General features: G+C 48.9%; 1 protein-coding gene across 2 annotated transcripts; it reads left to right on the forward strand.

Annotated features, from left to right (window-relative positions):
* The first annotated feature begins 963 nt into the window (after nucleotides 1-963).
* Nucleotides 964-10,239, forward strand: FRS3 (fibroblast growth factor receptor substrate 3). Of its 2 annotated transcripts, none has more exons than XM_019546659.1 (6): nucleotides 964-2,761; nucleotides 2,866-2,954; nucleotides 3,561-3,747; nucleotides 7,005-7,166; nucleotides 7,689-7,846; nucleotides 9,039-10,239. In XM_019546659.1, the coding sequence occupies exons 2-6, from the start codon at nucleotides 2,889-2,891 to the stop codon at nucleotides 9,969-9,971; spliced, it is 1,506 nt and encodes a 501-aa protein (XP_019402204.1). In that variant the 5' UTR covers nucleotides 964-2,761; nucleotides 2,866-2,888; the 3' UTR covers nucleotides 9,972-10,239. The 2 variants fall into 2 exon arrangements, with proteins under 2 accessions (XP_019402204.1, XP_019402205.1); XM_019546660.1 differs by having other exon boundaries at nucleotides 7,005-7,133.
* The last annotated feature ends 2,188 nt before the right edge of the window (nucleotides 10,240-12,427 follow it).

Here is a 12,427-nt window from a genome sequence, read left to right on the forward strand (position 1 = left end):
GGCCCGGCGGCAGGGAGCCACGTGCTCTTGGTCCCGACGCCCTGCCCCAAGCGGGCCCCGGGGGCCGGGGCAGCAGAGGCAGGGTCAGGGCCAGCTGCCTGGCCGCCCGGGCCTGCCTGACGCGCGCGGGGGGGACAGGCCGTTCGGTTCGGGGTGGGAGCCCATCAACTCGGCCGTCGGCCACGGGCTGTCTGGAAATCGGCGTCCCGCCCGCGGTTGGCGGCCCCCTGCCGTCGCCCCACTGGGCGAGTCTCGAAGGTGCAGCAGACACCGGCTCGAGCGAGTTAGAAAAACCCCTTGGGAGGCTCCCTAGGCAAATTGCAATCTTCTGCCAAGAGAGTCGTCGGGCATGTGCGAAACTTAGGAAGCGTCGTTTCATATTTGAAGATAGGTTTATCCCCCGGTAAATCCGCTGGTTGCCCCTCCAGGAGGAGCAAATGATTGGAAAGTGCCAGCTTTTCTGTTTGTGACCCCTACTTGGATCTCAGTTGCTTTTTATGGGGAGCCTAAGGTGTCTAACTCGGCAAATCCGGTGGCTGCCTTCGCAACTTCGAGAGGCGTGAAAGGGAGCCTGCTATACTTGCGTTCCCACCGGGGAAAACTTGTTGTTTGATGGGATGAAGATCTTTGCAGGGGGAAAAAAAGTGTCTGCAGGATAGGACGGTCCGGCGAGGCAAGAGGAGGTGGAGTTGTTGCGACGGCGGGTTGTGGTGTTTTCTGTTCAAGCGCATGGCCTTGGGGCTGGAAAACAAGCGTTGCTGGAGCGTGCGCTCATCAGTACTTGGTACGAACAGCGCTCCTCGCATGGGCAGCTCCGTCAGTGCTGTGTATTGGCAGCTCCCGTGAGATTCAAGGCTTTTAATAGTCACTTTTAGTTAGGCTTGCTATTAGAAGGTGGAAGACCAGCATATTCCGCTATAGCCCTTAAGAGAGGCAGGCAAGTGCATGGAAACCTGCTGCTGTTTTCTTTGAGCTGAACAGTTGCAGGTGTTCGTAGTACTAAGGAATGCAGCTGGTTTGTTTTCTCTAGAAAGCAGAGCCAATTAAGCACAAGGAAATTGCAAGAAATGGTCTGGTAGATGCTTAAATGCAAAAGGCACTTGCGTGGTCCAAGGATGCCAGGGTTTTGCTCACTAGTGTATGCATCCCGAGGGATCTGGGTAGTTGGCACATCTGGACATGGAAAGAGAGTCATAAAAAGTGTGTACTGAGACTAAAGTTCTAACCTAGGAATTTGCGTGGAATAGACTTTTGCTAAAATATTCAGCAATGAGACTGCAACGACTGGTTGACTCGGCTTTTCAAGGATCTTCGAGGCAGGGAATCTCGCAATCTTCCAGTGGAAACTATAACCCCCCACTGGGAACAGGTCCCAGAGTTTGAGCCAAGATCCAGAAAAAAAAAACTCGCAGAAGAAGGAAAAGGTGGGAGGAAAATAAATGGCTTGTACAAAACTTGGAAGTTCGACGAAGACGTGAAGAGGCCGGGAGCAATAGAAATGGTTCTGATGGCAGACGGAGAAGGCTGTGCCACCGGTGACCAGATTAGATGGAAGAGGAGTCTGGATCTAGGTTTGCAGTTGAAAGTCTGTGAAGTTAACTAGAACAGGGCTATGGAGACGGCTTAACAAACAAGCTGGGGTTGAAAGGCTCCTGAAGCGAGCAGGGAATCTGTAGTTCTTTACATTTGGTGGGGGGTGGGGAGAGGAATGTGTTTGCACTTCCTGGACCCCATAGGAGAGAGAGTGGGCTACAGCCTTTTGCTTTTGCTGGAGTCGCAGAAGTTGGGACGGCGCGAAGCTGCCGGCAAGGCTTTGTAAGGCTCCGACTTGGCTGCGGACTCTGGTTGTCTGCAGTTACCCAGCGAGGCAGAAATTGCTTGTGTTTCTTTGTGCCGATTCATTTCTCCGTCTGTGTTTCCAGCCTCGTTTTCTTTATGAGCAATGTGGAGCTAATTCCTTAACAGTCAACTATATATTGCCTTCGGGTCTAGCTCACTCGGGGGTAAGTGGGTGCAGCTCCCACGGGCATGTTTGCCAAATTCATGAACGTGTCTGTAGGGTGGAATATAGGGGTGTGTGGCAACGTAACCTGCACTGAACTGGAGCGGTGCGATTGGGTTGCTATTCACAAACCAAGAAGGCTGCAGCAGGAAAAGCAGCCAACATCAGGTTGTTTGATGAAGTTGGAAGCAGTTGGCTTTGCCCTTTGCTTTTCCCACTAACCTCCCCATCAGTTCAAACACCTGCTGTATGGTGGATTGGTTCTCTTAAACCCATGCTTTAATACGCCCACAGAGGGTAATTCACACAGTTAAGGTCCCCATTGGATTTCACTGTCCCTGTCTAATCTCTTTCCCCAGGAGGTTTGCAAAGATGTTAACACCTGGCATGCATCCTTGCCAGCACGTAGCAGGTGTGCAGAGTTTTGCAATGCTGTCCTGTGCTGAGTGTTACATAAATGAACATTTGAGCAATACTTTTAGCACTGGTTGTGTTTGTGTATTCCTTACGAGTCATATTTTAGAAAGTTAGTTTTGGGGGGAAATTAGCCCTCTACCTGATAGCAAGTGTTCTGTGCGCTCAGTTTCTGTTCTTTTAAATTGTGTTTTTATCAGGTGAAAAATGGGACAATTTCCATGGTGCTTCAGGTGACTTCTTGCCATCCTAGTTACCATGACGCCTAGCAGAGGATTGTGGGACTGAAGTGGGAATTCCTCCCCTCCCCCACAAAACAAAATATCACCTAATGGCCACAACTGGGTAAGGATCTAGTGGGTCAGTGGCTGGGAGGAGATGGTCTTTATGGCTTGAAGATGTGAAATCTCTGGATTTATGCCTTTGTCGTCTTCTTTTCCTGTGCCCAGAGCTTCCCTGGTATGCTGACGTCATGGGGAGCTGCTGTAGCTGCTTGTGCAGAGACAGCATCCCGGACAACCACCCCACCAAGTTTAAGGTAAGCTTGCCTTCCTCCTGGAGGGAAAGGCCTGCAGTGTGAACAGCTGTTATGAATTTAGGCCAACTGAGTCTAGTGCAAATTGGTGCATTTAAGGAAGTGAGAAGCTTATGCTCATCTTTGGGAGTTCTTGGTCAGAGAAAGGAGTGATTTGCAAATGTGGTGTTGATTTTAAGCTGGGGATTCTCCTTGAAGGGTGTATCCTCTCCATGCAGTGAAGCTTTCGCTTGTGCTAAGGTTCACCTCCTTGGAGCTAGAGGGAAAACGTGCCCTGTGGAGGGGAAGTTGGGTGGCTTATGTTGTGGAGCCTGTCTCTGTGTTCTAGCTGGTTGGCCTATGCAAAAGGAGTCTGCAGATTTTGGTCAAGTGCCTAATAGACGGATCTCTGCATTGTAAAAGTAGGGTTGCTGCTGGTTAGCAGGGAGGCTGAAAGTTAGAGCGTGCTTGAGCTTCTCTGCTTGTCATGCCTGTCCTGAGGTATGCTACCTGGACTGAGGAGGCCGCAGTCTCCAAATCACCTTGACATTTCAAGGAAGCCACGGTCCCTACGGTGTCCTTTGCTACAGTGCACTGGGCTTCCTGACGTGAACTTTGGTGCCTCCGCAGGTAACGAATGTGGATGATGAGGGGAACGAGCTGGGATCTGGGATCATGGAGCTGACGCAGACGGAGCTCATCTTGCACACTCGGAAGCGTGATGCTGTCAGGTGGCCCTACCTCTGTCTGCGCCGCTATGGCTATGACTCCAACCTCTTCTCCTTCGAGAGTGGGCGCCGCTGCCAGACCGGACAGGGTGAGCGGGTGGTCCCTGCTTGATGGGGTAGTAACTGCACAGCTCTTGCTTGTGGGCTGCCTTGGTGCTGATTTCTTTGCTGCTTTTGGTGTCTAATAAATCTTTGCGAGTGCCAGCGGTATCCCACTCCTGGGGTGTTGTAATACCTGTGAGTGTTTACTATTAACGCTGGAAATTTTAAAGTGTAACTTGGGATATTGCTTCTATGGTGTGTAGCATCCCATCAGAAGTCAAACAAACGGGGGATGAGGTTTGAGTTGAATGGGAAGCCAGGTGGCAGAGGCAGTTCTGGGGTTGGCTGTTGTGTGCTGAAAAAAAATAAAAAAAGGGAGTGGGTAATATCAGTAATTTTAAGAAATAACCCTGTCCTTCTCCAGCCTTCCTAATGGGTTATGTTGTCTCCCTCCACTTTGGTTAATAGTCACTACTTTGTAATGCTTTCTATCCAGGGATCTCACAGCACTTGACAAGGTGTGGGGAGTGGGAGTTTCATATCTGCATCATTTGACTCCTGGGGAAACTGAGGCATGGAGAAGTGCAGTGACTTCCCTAGGGGCATGTGCTGAACTAGTGGCAGAGCTGGAAAGAGAACCCAGGTTTCCTGACTCCCACTGTCCCACACTTTCCACTAGTCCCCGAGCCAGTGAACACACGGTCTGTCAGTGTTTCTGTTGTAAAGAGATGATCATATTCTTGGCGCTAAAAAAAGTTACGTTCCTCAGTTTGTATCGAGTATGTTGACGAGTCCCCTAGGCCTCGTCATGGCTCTCTGTTTGCCTATAAAGTGCTGTGTAAATTTGCAATGCCATATGCTACTCTGTAATATTTGTATCAATGGGGCTCTCCTATAGTTGAGTCGCATGCTTCTCAGTTGTCAGCAGGGGGAACTGTGTCATTGTGTTTGCCTGTTTTGTCATTAGAACACACTTCTGTTTGCTCTGGTTTTCTTTAGAGATCTGGATCGCAGGGATAGAGCAGAGCCATTGATGCACAAGAATTTTTTTTCAGCGAGCACAGGCTAAGTCATCAATCCTCTCCATGCAGATATAAATCAGAGAAACGCCATTGTATACACAGGGCAAGAAAACACTTCCTCTGCTGCTTTTCCTCCCTTGTAGGAAATTTTCTTGCTTAATTGATTTTGTTTGGATGATTCCACCCTGCTGCTCCTCTTATCCTCATTAAATAAGACAGATGCATATATTTTTGGCAAGAATATTTTTCCCCTTTTTTCTTCAGAGTAGCAGCTGTCGTTGCCATGCGGTCCCTGTTGCTATGGGTTTTGTGCGTGTATGTGCATGCTGGCCTGTGGTTGGTTGGTTCGCACACGTTAGCTGTTGGCCAGGCTGTTTATCCAGGGAGTTATCATTTAATTTGATGCGTTTTCAAACTACTGCTGTTCCCCCACCCTCTCGCATGCATTCCAGAGCCCCGGCCTACTTCCCATTAGTCAGTGGACAGACTTCCATTGACGGAGTTATTGCTTCTAAGGGGCTGTCAACCCTGACTGCAACATGCTTCAAGAGAGAGTGAGTATAACAAGATTAGCTTCATTCCCTGCCAGCAAGGTGATCAAGCTGGCCAACAGAGAGGATATATGTAAGAGTACGTGGATTCAGAGTCTCTTTCACATTAATCCATCTTCTACCCACATTATAAATGCCATGTCACTAGCTAACGCACACTGAATTGTATCAGTGCGTTCCTTGATCGTATGTGTATTGACCGGTCAGAATGCTGAACGTGAAATTAGGTAGTATCTGGGACCTACGCAGTCTTTACTACCTAACTCTTAGTACATGATTCATTTAACTCAAGGTTCTCAACCAGTGTTAGAGCTTGTAGATGTGCAAAGATAATTCACAAGATAAACCCAGAGGTTTCAAATAGGAATCCACAGAGTTAAAACATGCTGATCTGTTTTGACCTTTTAGAGTTCTTTGCAACAGAAGAAATGCTCTGTTATTTTTCTGTAGTCAGAAAATGAGTGAAGACTAAGTGTTGGCATTTGCCAAGTAGTGCCTCGAGTCTAATGAGGTTGAAAACTGCTGATCTAACTGGTTCATCATACACACGTTTCTGTAATCTTGTCTGGCACTGAGCCAGCTGGACAGGTACAGCCAATCACTGCTCTCACCTGCCCTCATTCTTACCTGACCTCCCTCATTAGTTCCAGCAGCTGCTCCTGCTGTACCTGCTGCAGCCCACTCCCAAACCATTTCTTTAGGAGGCTATATTAATTTAACTCTTCAAGGCCTACGGACAGTAGGAATTGACCTGGACTTCAGGAGAAATGAAATAATGGAAGTGAAGGGTGGAGCAAGCACTGTTGGTTTCTCCAGTCCATGCCTCTGCCAATGCAGGATCTTTCTTGTATGATAACTATATCCCTATTTTTGAAAGGGGCTAATTATAAGGTTGGTAATAGATGTGCTAGTTGATCAGATAGTGACCATGACATTAGGTTTTTAGTGATACAAGAAGAGGATTTGCTAGATAGAAATGTCATGGCACTATTTATCTGAATACCAAGAATATGGCGCAGAACATTGCTTTGTAAATCACGTGTTCATGTGTAGAGGAGTATGGGAACACCCAAGTCATGTTGGTCACCTGTGCCTTCTTTTGAGCACTGCCTGGTAGCTCACCTTCCGGAGGAAGACGCAGGGAACTTCCTAGCGAGCCATTATAACTCGGCCTGCCTATTGAAAAAGCCTCTTTTGTGGTGGTGTCTTATAACCTGAAGCACAAGAGCTTGTATAATAAACTCGGGTACCTTGCAAGGGTCATTTTCTTGCCACCCCTCCTCAGTGAGGAAGAGTGTGTTTGTGAATTAGCTGTATGCTGTAGCTGCATATACCCCTGTGTGGGACTGCTGAGGCGCTCCAGCTGTTTGTTGTTGTTTTTATTTTGGAGTATGCCATTTCTTCACGTAGCTGGAGCAACCAGCTTTGTGGCTTACCCTCAATTCAGCAGGTTCCTGCATTAAGCAGGTTTCAGTCCATCCGTATATGAAAAATCTGGGTTTTGCTGTATCGCCAACAAATCTATCCTGCCCATCGGAGGGTGAACATTCCTGTGACTTCAGTGTTCGATCTCTTTTTGTCTAAACCTACCAAGCTTAGGTTGATTGTGTTAAGTAGAAAACCTCTTTACACCCAGTTCTTGAACTCTCTTGCCTTCAGAGGGCCAGCTTTCCTCCTTACTTAAATGAGGTTGCCCTCTCCTTTACCACTTCTCTCTTTCTGTTTGCACAGGGATCTTTGCCTTCAAGTGTTCCAGAGCAGAGGAGATCTTTAACCTGCTGCAAGACCTGATGCAGTGTAACAGCATCAACGTGGTGGAGGAGCCAGTCATCATCACTAGGAGCAGTCACCCTACTGAGCGTGAGCTGTCCCGAACCCCGCAGACCCCCAGCAGTAAGGCTTCTGGAATACTTGGGGTGGAGGGGAAATGGAGATAGGAAGGTGGTCCAGCCTGGCCTCTGCAGCCCTCTAGCCAAGGACACAACCCTGGTAGCCAATCGGTCCATTATATTTTGTCTCCAACGGCATCTTGGTACCTCTGGGCTGGGTGCTTCAGACCACGCCTGTCGTATGCAGAATGTTCATCCTGAAGCCCCAGCCACTTGCTGGGTGTGATATCTTGTTTCTAAGAAATAGGAGGTGAGGGAGCTCCTGAAGAAAACCCCAGCTAGAGGAATTCATGTTTGCTTGAGTGTTTCCCCCTTGACTAGCAGGGACTCGCAAGCTGTTGAATTTATCCAAGGAGACCTAGTGCATGTTTAGGCCACGCATTAATGTAGCACCTACCCCAGCCCACCATGTTCTGCTCTCTGACATGCCTGTTGAGCCAAACATTGTGCCACGTAGTTATGCTTGTATGCAAGGGCTGGGTAAAGCTTTGCCTCTAATGCATGTGTCTCTACCTTTCCTCCTCAGCTCTGGGGTACACCGTTCCAGGGTTCCCCAATGGATTTCACAGCTTCCCTGGGGAAGCCCCATCCTACTCCACAGCCAGACACCCCTCCATGAGCAGCTTGAGGCACTCCTCTGTTGGGGAGGACTCTACGCACGCCCTTATCGGGGCTGATGAGCAGGTAAGCCCTGATAGTTGTTGCTGTGGGGACTATGTAGCACATCAGTTCTGTGTAGAGCCTTGGAATGCTAGACCTATACTTCTGCATAGCTCCGGGAAGCACAGGGGCCATTTTACCTTGTAACTTGCTCCTCTTCAGTCGTTTTACTGAAAATTGCTAGGTTGCACCCAGGAACAGGTAATTCCCCCTCTTAGTCTGAGTGAGCTGCTCTCATGTCTTTCCCAGCTGCTGCAAGGCCAAGCTGGGCTCAAGGCTGGATACCCAAACTCAGGCCCTCCCGTGGCATCTGCTTCTACTGTGCTACTTGGCTAACTGCTTCTACCGCACTCCCTCTGCTCTCTGATTAGGATCCTAGGACTTACTGTAGCCAATCGGTCCGTTATATTTTGTCTCCAACAGCATCTTGGTACCTTTTCCTGCAGAACTGGGCAAACCTAGGCACCTCCAATATGGTGTTCTAGGACATTTATGTAAGCAGCTCAAGAAGACATCTCATGAAAAAGCCTGTGTGGCTTGATATGCCATGTACTCCTTGTCAGAGGTTTAACCAAACTTGTTTAAGAATGAAGTCTAGGTATTTTGTTTCAAACCATGCCATGTGCCCGAGTCAGTCATGCCAATAGGATTTTCTTTTAAAGATGTGTATCGCGGTGCCACGTATCAGTCCCAATATGTAACAGCCCCCAAGGTATGGAGACTTACAGGACCAATAAGCAGAATCCACTCAGACTAATGGGCAGTGAAGAGGCCTTACAGGAACATTATAATAATTGCTGGGGTTTTTTGATCGTATTGGAAGAGCACTGTTGTAGGAAGGTGATTGGAAGCTCGTATCTTGCTCATTCCACTCCTGAAACTGAAGTTAAATCTGTGACAGGGAATTAAGTTCTTTCCTCTTTCCACACTTGCAGAATAGTTGGCGCGTAAGAGTTGTTGTTGTGGTGAGTGTAACTTTACTTTAGCTAGGCACTCCCGTCAAGTTCCAGCTTCTGTTTCTCAGACCACGAATTACCCGATTTCCATTGCCCAAAGTCTCGTCAACCACCGAGGCTCCATCCTCTACCTCTGCTTCATCAGCTTCCACACCTGTTATCCTTTCCCTGTAGGCACTCATCCACCAGCTGCATTTTTGTCTTGTTTCTTTTCCTGCTGTCATCCTTCTGCTCCTAAAATTCACTTGCTCTCTTTGCAGTCCCACACGTACGTCAACACCACCAGTGGTGAGGAGGAGATGAGAGGCCGGCACTGTATGCACACCCTGCCTGAGGTCCATCCTTCTTTCCCTCACAGGAACCACAGCTGCTCGCTAGAGGACCGAAACCCCCAAGTCTTCCTGCAGCCAGGGGAGGTGAAGTTTGTATTGGGTCCTGCCCCTGGCTGCAGGCACATGGTGAAATGTGACAGCTTCTGCCCGTACCACCGGGAGTGCAGGGGACATATCTGTGCTCCCAACAACAACAATGAGTGTAAGGACAAGTACCCCATGCCCAAGTGCATGTATGAGAACATCAATGGCCTGCTCCCCCCTGGGGGTGCCTCGCTTCGGCGCGGTGGTCGCTTGAAACTCACCCGGGAAGACCTGGGCTTGAACAGCTGCTCTCACCGCAGGACGGCCCTGCTGCACTATGAAAACCTGCCATCCCTGCCTCCCGTGTGGGAGTGCCAGCCCCTGCGGCAGGACGAGGATGATGAGGACTCAGGGGATGCCCTGACCCCTTCCCCGAATGGCTACCGCGAGCCTAGCGAAGATGACCCGCTGCAGAACTACATGAACTCGGAGAGCACTGTGCTGCATGGCAGCCTACACCGCGGCAACTTCCCGCAGCAGCTCCGCAACTGCACGCCCAGCGTCTTCAGCTTCGACTTCCGCCGGCCCTGCCCGGAGCAGCAGAGGCAGCTCAATTACATCCAGGTGGAGCTGGAGGCTGACCCCCACAAGGGGTGCCAGAAACCCCAGGTCCCCTGTGCCCCGCTTCCCACCACCCATCCAGCCCGCAGGACGGACTCCTACGCAGTCATTGACCTTAAAAAGACAGCAGCCATGTCCAACTTGCAGAGGGCACTGCCCAGAGATGATGGGACTTCAAGGAAAACGCGGCATAACAGCACTGACCTGCCTCTGTGAGGGGAACACCAAGTGCGAGCATCGCATTGTGGCTTTTGTTATCTGCCCTTCAGCGTGACTTCCATCCTCCGTTCCCCCTTGCTTCTCATCCCTGTTGGCCAACACACCATCCTTGGATAGCCCCACGAAACAGACTTTACTCTTGTAGTCTGTCTGTCTGTCTTTTGCGCTCTCTCCATTCCTACCAAGTATTTTGGTTTTCTGAGCCTTGCAGAGCGTTTGAAACCTTTCAGGGGATGCCAGCACCTGAATGGCATCTGTATGGGGGTACTGCGTTGATCAGGGCTACCTCTCCTACTTCCATGACACCCCAAAGAGACTGGTGCCAGTGCAAAAACAGGAGGGGAGGGCCTGAATGCCAGTGAAGGCTGGGGTCAGGGAGCCCTCAGCTTGTTTTGTCTCGTTTGTTTGTTTGTTTATTTATTTGTTTTTGTGGCGATTCAGAAATGTTTTTTTAATTTGTTTTATTTGTTTGTGTATTTTTCCGTGCTAATTTATTTATTTATTTAATTTTGTAAATCTCCTTTTGCCTCAAAGTTTAAAAAGTGCCAAGCCTGTGGCCACGTGCAATGGATCAGCCTGGCGTTCAACTCCATTTCCTTGGCAGGGCTGGAGGGGTGAGATGGTGGAAAGGAGGTGCTGTGTTGGACCCGGTTCTTGTGTTGAAAGGCACAGCTGCGAGGGGAAGACTCCGTGAACTGGAATGCACTGTACTGGAAGGGTGGGAGGGAGTGTAGAAAGCACGGAAGTGTGGGCATGATTGCAAGGCAGCCAAGCTCGGAGTCGTATTGAAGTGTTGCAGACTCCCACACGCTTGGATGACTCCATGCGAAATATTTGACTAGTGTTTTGGCTAAACATATGGCCCCTGTTTTTTGTTTTGTCAACTCAATGGACTAAATTGAGCTTTGGTATAACACCATGGCTTTGATATGGCTTCACCCAGTTATGCCAGGGCTGAATTTGATCTGAAGCATTCTGCTTCTTGTTGTCCAGGGAATGTTCCAATATTGGCATTGTGTGCATGAGGTGGCATGTAGCAAAGTTAAGCCATTCTCTGGGCATTGCATTCCTTGATTCCACTCTGGCATTTTGTACGAGACCTAAAAGAGCTCTTGGGGTTGTTTTAAGTTTGACCTTTTCACTTGCAGAGTCCCACATCTTCCTCCTCCAGACTCAGACCATGTCCTCCAACGCTCTGGAGGCTGCCCCTCCACTGGCAACAAGAACCATCCAAGCCTACATCACTATGATATCCTTGCTGCCAGCATATTAGTCTTGAGGCATGACCTTCCAGGGTGAAAGGGGAAGCTGGATCATCCAGTTATAATTCAGTGCTGGGGTTTGCCAGCATAATTTTTGGATTCCAAGGTTTGTTCCATTACTAGCAAACCTCACCTTTGCTGTAGTGATGTCCTGGGACTTGGTTTGTCTGGGAGCAATGGCAAGGAGTTATGGCAGCTGGTAAGTAAAGGTGATGGATATCCATACAGCCTCTTTACTTTTAGATTCATAAATCCCCCATTTCTAGAACACGGATTCCCCTCTCTGGGTTGCTGCTTGTTGCGCAAATTCCAGATGCGTAGCAGACTTAAGCTTGAGGTTTCTTTGCAAGCCCTTGAGCTCCAGTCTTCCCTTCTCTCCATCCACAGCCCTTACTTACGTTTTTATAGCAGGAAGAAAACCCAAATATAGTGGTTTTTTTTATATATGAACTGACTGCATTAAAAGGGGGAAACAGTCAGGTAATATATGCCTTAGATTTAGCTCTTTTGGTGGGGGAGCAGGCAGAGACACAGCTGTCTAAAAAATTAACCACTTAAGCATTTTACTGGAAATACTTCAATGAAGAGGGGGTTCTTGTGAGCTGTGACGACCCCATCCCTTATACCATTAGCAATTCAGATGTTGCGGCATTTGGCAGTGCCCTGAGAATGCCAAATGGAAACAACTTGTTTAGTTTCATCACCAGAGCTGAGAGAAATAGGAAGTGACCAGGTCAAAAAGAGGTGAACCACTAAGTATTCATGTTTCCTTGTGAAACAGGACAGGTCCATCTCAGAGCCTGCTCCAAATGCCATCAGAGGGATTTCTTGCTTTTCTTTGCAGCTCTCCCGATAGCTTGAGCAAACTGCTGACTTTCAGGTCTTGTCAGCACCAACTACACTGTGCACAAGCATCTATAGCAGGGTGCTATTGCAGTCTTCAGACCAACAGCACAGGGACCCCTTCTGAGAAGAGTGCTAGCCAATCTATGCTGTAGTCCACCTACCTGGTACCCCGGTTGGCTTTCCTTCCCTTTTATGTATTGCAGTGGTACTTAACAGCTCCAGTCATGGGTCAGAAGCTGATTGTGCTGGATGCTGTTGGAGTGGAATAAAGGTCTGGCACTGAAGGCCTTTCACTGCCAAGGTGAAACTAAAATCTGAGGTCTTTATTGGGATTCAGCTCCTATA

Source organism: Crocodylus porosus, unplaced genomic scaffold, assembly GCF_001723895.1.
Source record: "Crocodylus porosus isolate Cpor-Errol unplaced genomic scaffold, CroPor_comp1, whole genome shotgun sequence".
NCBI lineage: Eukaryota > Metazoa > Chordata > Crocodylia > Crocodylidae > Crocodylus > Crocodylus porosus.

What these genes read in the sequence shown, in the direction of transcription:
- FRS3 (XM_019546659.1), top strand. Translation starts at nt 2,889, where the DNA reads ATGGGGAGCTGCTGTAGCTGCTTGTGCAGAGACAGCATCCCGGACAAC. An exon ending in CCGCTGCCAGACCGGACAGG is followed by an intron (nt 3,748 to 7,004) that starts GTGAGCGGGTGG and finishes CTGTTTGCACAG; the next exon opens with GGATCTTTGCCTTCAAGTGT. An exon ending in TTATCGGGGCTGATGAGCAG is followed by an intron (nt 7,847 to 9,038) that starts GTAAGCCCTGAT and finishes CTCTCTTTGCAG; the next exon opens with TCCCACACGTACGTCAACAC.